This window comes from Canis lupus, chromosome X, assembly GCF_011100685.1.
Source record: "Canis lupus familiaris isolate Mischka breed German Shepherd chromosome X, alternate assembly UU_Cfam_GSD_1.0, whole genome shotgun sequence".
Classification (NCBI taxonomy): Eukaryota; Metazoa; Chordata; class Mammalia; order Carnivora; family Canidae; genus Canis; species Canis lupus.
The window spans coordinates 122,058,197-122,064,196 of record NC_049260.1 but is presented as its reverse complement, the minus strand read 5'-3'; the positions used below and the strand labels follow the sequence as shown (position 1 = coordinate 122,064,196).

The 6,000-nt window shown below is 51.8% G+C and overlaps 1 protein-coding gene across 4 annotated transcripts in view; it reads right to left on the bottom strand.

Annotated features, from left to right (window-relative positions):
• Positions 1-3,356: 3,356 nt before the first annotated feature.
• NSDHL (NAD(P) dependent steroid dehydrogenase-like) overlaps positions 3,357-6,000 on the bottom strand; it is a 34,093-nt gene continuing 31,449 nt past the window's right edge. For all 4 annotated transcript variants that reach the window (XM_038588618.1, XM_038588616.1, XM_038588617.1 and 1 more), the window contains 2 exons: positions 5,409-5,511; positions 3,357-4,347 (listed from right to left, as the gene is read on the bottom strand). In XM_038588618.1, coding sequence (XP_038444546.1) covers positions 4,015-4,347; positions 5,409-5,511 — 436 coding nt within the window. In that variant the 3' untranslated portion in view covers positions 3,357-4,014. The remainder of the gene's footprint in view (positions 4,348-5,408; positions 5,512-6,000) is intronic.

Below are 6,000 nucleotides of genomic sequence, written 5' to 3'. Positions count from 1 at the left end.
CAAATCAAAAGCCTTTGGCCCTCAGGAATGTAGTAGCTTGTTGGAAAACTGGACAGCTAAGCCAATGACTGATGGCAATGCAGGCTGGGCTCTGTAGGAAGCCAGAAGAGAGAGATGGAGGGAGGCGGTGGGGGGGAAGCTGTGAGGAGTAAATGAAGTTGGGGATGAGGTTTGAAAGAAAAGGAGCTGCCGGCCCAGCAGGACCAGATACCCTGAGGTGAGCTGTGCAGATGCGAATGCAGCTAAGGAGCCATGAGGAACTTAGCTGATGCTAATGAAGCCTGGGATCCCCACTCTGGCCCTTCCCCCTCAGCTTGTTTCTGTTGGACCCTTCCTCCAAAGCAGGCTTCCCTACAGCTGCTGGCACCCACCCCACCCGCTTGCATTTTGTATTGGGCCGCAGTCATCTGTGAGAAGCTAATCACAGCTCTGTGCCCTCTCCCAAAAAAAGACACACACACTCACGGATGCCCCCAAGGCAGTGTCCAATTCATGAGGTTCACAGACCTGCCAATTTCATGTCTGAAAGCCAGCCCTGGAACCTCTGCTCCAGCCAGTGTCATTGTTGCTGCTGTTACTCTAGGATTTCAGGCCAGGCAGGCGGTTACCCACATTTCTTGAGCACCCACTCTGCAGGGACATTGGTTGGCTCTACCCTCAGGGAGCTCCTGGCCTGGTGGGGGTGGATGCACTGAGGGAACACACTAAACAAAGCAAAGATTGAGAACTATAGGCTGGGAGCCCAGAGCAAGTAGATGATTTCCAATTGGGAAGATCAGACTAGGCTTTTGTGGGGAAAGGGATCTGGCCATTCTGGATGTGGGGACATAACAGGGAGAGGACACGGAGGGCAGCCAGGGCAACCTGAGTAAGGGGATGTCTGACAGGGCATGAGCAGTTTGGCTGGTGCACAAGAAGTGAAGCCTAGTGGAAGAAGCTGGAAAGGTGGACTGAGAACAGGTCATGATAAACTGGCTGCAGAAGATGTTTAAGAGAAAGTTGGGGCCCACTGAAGTGTTTTTGACAGAGGAGGGACCGATCTAGGTCTCTTTTAGGAAGGACAACCTGGAGATACATACAAGCTGGATCAGGGGAGGCAGACAGATCAGCTTGGCTGCTTCGGTACACCTGGCCCAGGTGCAGTTAGGGCCAGGGGGCGAACTAGGTCAGTATCAACGCGGAAGGAAGAGGGACTGAAGTGAGAGACTCAACGAACATGCAGAACTGGACATGGACTTGCAGCTGTCCTCAGCTGGCAGAGAACTGCCTTCCTTCCAGCCTGATGCTACAGATGGATGTGCCATGGGGAGGTGCAGGCTGAAGTCAGTTCTCCGGGATGTCATTTTAGGGAAGTGTGTTGCAAGGTTATCAGCCATCAGAAAAGGGAGGGGTTGCCATGGCCTGGGGACTTAGGCTGGTGAGCAGGACAAGTTCAGCCTTGCCATGGCTGAGGCAAGGTTCCAGCTGGACTTGGTGACCTGGCGGGAGTCTGCTTCGGTGGTTTGGAACCACGGGTGGGACCTGTAAACAGACTGGCAGGGCCACTGGGTCTCCACTCAGTAGGTCTGAGGTGGGGCCCCATCATTTCTAACAAGCTCCCAGGGGGTTGCGGAGGCTATGCTTTCTGGGCAGTCGGACTTTCTCCAAACAGATGGGGGTGACAGAGGTCTGAGTCAGGCATGCAGGGCAGAGCAAGGAGCAGCCATAAAAGCCATCTGTGGTGGGGAGGGTGGTTCCACTGCAATATCAGCTCCAGGCTGTGCCTGTTTTATTCACCACCGAAGCCTAGGCGGTGCCCAAGAAACGTGTAGAAAGAACGGGTGAACAAGACAAGTGAGCAGGCAAGAGGTTCCCTGAGGAAGTAGAAGATATGAATGGGTTGGACAGTGTGGAGTTCCATGAGGGACAGCTTTTGCCAAGCAAGCTGGAAGGACAAAGCCGAGGGTCCTCTGGTCTGCCAGGCACTCTTCTAGGCCGGAGACTCTCCTCCTAGCAGCTCTGAAGGTAGAGTCTATGGGTCCTATGCCCTGGCCTCCTCTTCCCTCCCACTCCTCACAGGAAATCAAGCAGCGAGCTCTGAATCCTTCCCATGTGCTTCCACTAAGGCTTCATTTGTATTTCCGTGGCTGCATCAGTGCCCAGACTTTTGTCACTTCCTACCTGATCTCCGAGGCTCCACACAGGGTGGCAAAAGGAGTTTCTCGATTTTTGCCCGCCACCACGTAAAGTGTCCCTGGTTTCCCACGCCTACTGGATACAGTGTAGCCCTCTTGGCTTGGCATCCTCAGCCCTGCTAATCTCTTCAGCCAACCCAACCTCCCACTGCTCCACGCCGCCCACCCCAAGCCAGGCTGGTCACTTCTGTAGTTCATGGAATCAGAGGACAACACACGGCTGACTCTGAAACTCACCTTTCAGCCTGAAGTGCCACCTACAGGCCTGTCTTGCCTGGAAGCTTCGTCTCCCCTCCTTGAACTTACACCATGTTGCCTCAAACCTGTGCACCATCTTCTGTCTGGTATTACAGGGGCTTGTGAACGTATCTTGAGCTCCTCAAAGTGCCTCAGGGGTAAAGAACTTGTCTTACTTCTACTGGTGCTTCCCTGCCCCTCAGCTCAGCACACTGTCCCCCCAGGTGGGCGTGATGCTCCTATCACACAAAGCTCATGACCTGTACAACACCTTCACTTTATTCCAGTGTCCCCGGCTACCTCTCCACCTTCTGGACAAAGGCAGAGAAGAAAACAGAAGTCTTTAACATTACATTTCGATTAGTCTGGGAAGAAACTGGCTTCTGTAAGCAGAACATCACCAGAAAGCTGGGAACACTGAATCCTATGTGCTTTGCCTTTTGGAAATAAGCCCAAAGGGTTCTGAGTGTGAGCTGCAGAGAAATAGCCCTTCCTGCATTGTCTCAAGGAGTTTCTGCCAAACCACGAGCAGATAACGAGTACTCTTCTCTCTGACCTTTTCAGTGCTTTACTGGCAACAAGCCCCACGTCCCATGTTAGAAGAGGAGGCGGGCCCCTTGGGCACACTACCACCTTGCAAGTAAGAAGGACCATGGGGCCCCACTGATAGAGAGGTGTCTACGAAAGAATGTTTTATGAAAAAACAATGCAGGCAGGCACATCAGCTGTACCTGAGAACTTGGAAAACTTATAAGGAGGTGGCCAACCAGCAGTCCCTTCCCTCTGGAGATTGGTGGGGGGAGGGGCAGCAATGATTTAAGCCTTTAAAAAGTTTTTGCTTTAAATTCTGTATCTATTTGAAGTTTCACCATGTATTTCAGACTTCTGCTTTTTCTTTCTTTTTAAAGATTGCAAGATTGCAGTCAAATCATGCATCTTTTTTTTTCTTTTTTTAAAAAGATTTTATTTATTTATTCATGAGAGACACACAGAGAGAGGCAGGGGGAGAGACACAGGCAGAGAGAGAAGCAGGCTCCACGCAGGGAGCCTGATGTGGGACTCGATCCTGGGACTCCAGGATCAGGCCCTGGGCTGAAGGCAGTCAGTCGCTAAACCACTGAGCCACCCAGGCGTCCCCTCTGCTTTTTCTTTTAGGGTATATGTAATATGTGGCTCCTTGAACAGGCTGTGGCTTCTCTCTAGTACTGGTTTGCATGGAAGTTAAGTCTACTTTCCCACCATCAGTCAGCAGGTGGATTTTTTTCCCTATAGCTTCCTCAATTATGTAGAAGGACATTGGAATGATAAGTGACCCAGGAGAGAGGAGGGGTGGGGGTGGGGGGAAGGAGAGACGGAGAACACAAAACAGTAGAATATGAAGCTGCCTGCTTTAAGAAATTCCAATCAAATCTAACAAATGAGAGACATGTCTGCTGTTTCCTCCACCCTTGTGGTCATGGAAGAGCTGGGTGTGCTCTCTTCTAACTGGCAGGAGGAGACCCAAGCTCAGAATAAATTCACTTGAAGGAGGTTAGTTTGTTGGTCCACAGAGGAGAGTTAGCAGCCAGGGAATGCACCGAGAGGGCCCAGTCTCCGGGTGGCATCACTCAACCTTCCGCAGGTAGTGAAAACTCTGCACGGTCCTTTCTATGGCGTCATCCATGGTGACCAGCGGCCGGTAGCCCATGACCTTTCTGGCTCTCTCACAGCTGTAATAGTGGAACGTGCCAGCCAGTGCGACCCTCATTGGTGTGAAAGTGGGCTGCAGCTGGATGACAGGACTGAGAAGCATCACCAAGAGGGACACTAGGAGGGCCAGGTAGTAGGCCACCCAGTAGGGGATGTGGTACTTGGGGGCCTCATAGTTAAGGCCTGTCAGGATGCGGGACAGGAATGTCCAGAAAGGGATGGGTTCATCATTGGTGATGTGAAATGCCTGGAGAGAGAACAAGAAGTTAGAAAATGCTCCCCAGCTAGAGAGGTGGGCAAGTGATGCTTGGAACTTGGTGCTCAGGCACAGGGTGATGGTTCAGCCCAGGGCCAATATTTTGGGAAGCTAGCGGCCTCTTCCACCCAGTGTCTCCAATATGCAAAGGTCAGCCAGTGGCACAGATGCTTTTTTGATCTGGAGCTATGGGCAACCTTAAGGTGCAGACAGGAAAGGTGAGTTTTATCCATGGGCCAGCCAGGATTTTTAAGTGAAGCTTAGACTGCACTCTGGAAGGTACATTGGTTAATTTGACTTGATCATGTTAGTCATGGTAAAGCTCCTTATCTTCAGATGCAACGAACAGGTCACATGCCATTTCTCAAGTGTGTTGTGTTTTGGTCTAAACCAAAAGCCATACACCCACCCTACCCTCACCACCCTAAGCATCACAGGACTGGGAAAACAGCAGAGGTTCAGGAGAAAAATGAGACCCAAATAGGGGGTTCCAAAGGCAGTGGTGAGAAACCAGGAAGATGGGGGCCCTATGACCAAGAGGAGAGGTGAGAGGATCTAATGTGCTTCCTCTTCTCTGCATGACAGCTCACCTCCCCTGACATGTCCATCTTGCCCACTAGGTGCCAAATGCCGGGAGACTGAGATATATCCACCCCTCTGGACGGGGAGGGGCACGAACGTGGGTGGGCAATGGGGGAGAGATGGAGAGATTTCCAGAATGACTGGGAGAATAAATGAGTAGCACGCACCCCCACCAAATATACATGGGACCCTGCTGAGAGCAGTCACATTCACAGTGGGTATCCACGTCATGTTACATGAATGCTTGGTCAATCCCAGCTTACTGGCTCTGGACTTGGCCTGTCCTGATGCAGCCCTGCAATGTCACCACACTCCCGACCACAGGGGATCAACCTCAGACCAATGGGATCCTAAAGCATTTCAGCCAGGATGCAGGATCAAGAAGGCAATTTGCCAATGAATCCAATCACAGGGACATGCAATCCCAAGACGGGCAAACATGCATGGGGCAGGAGAAGCAGGTGCCTTACCTTCCCACTCACGGCTGTGTCTTGGGACAGGTGTTCTGCAGCCAGGATGTGTCCGTGCACCACGTTCTCCACAAAGGTGAAGTCCACCAAATTCTCCCCGTTTCTGTGGGTATACCGGGCATGGTTCCACTGTTAAACATGTGCAGGGGCCAGGATTCCTGGGGCCCTCAGAGGCTCTGGGATATGTAAGGGCCAAGCAAGGAGCCTGAGAGCCCAGTGCCAACATGGATCATGTTTGCTCTAGGCTTCTATTTGAACAGCAACCCTTCGACTTCCCCTAGGACACTCTGGGCTAATGGCTTGCTTTGGCCTTGCACTTTCCCACCATCTCTTCCTAATCCCTCAAAGCAAGAAGTCAGGGTGGCAAGGAGGTGGCAAGGGAGGAGAAAATAAAGAGAGAAAAGGGGAGAAAGAAAGGAAGGAAGCAAAGGTGTACTGGGGAAAAAGCCACACTCTGTCACACACTCTGTCACCAACCACAAAGGCCTTGCCATCTATACTTTCCTTGAGAAGGAATGCAAACACCTCTACCTGCCTTCCCAGATCCAAGGAGAGTTGAAGGCCTGGCCCTTGACCCTGTGCCGTCTCCCCC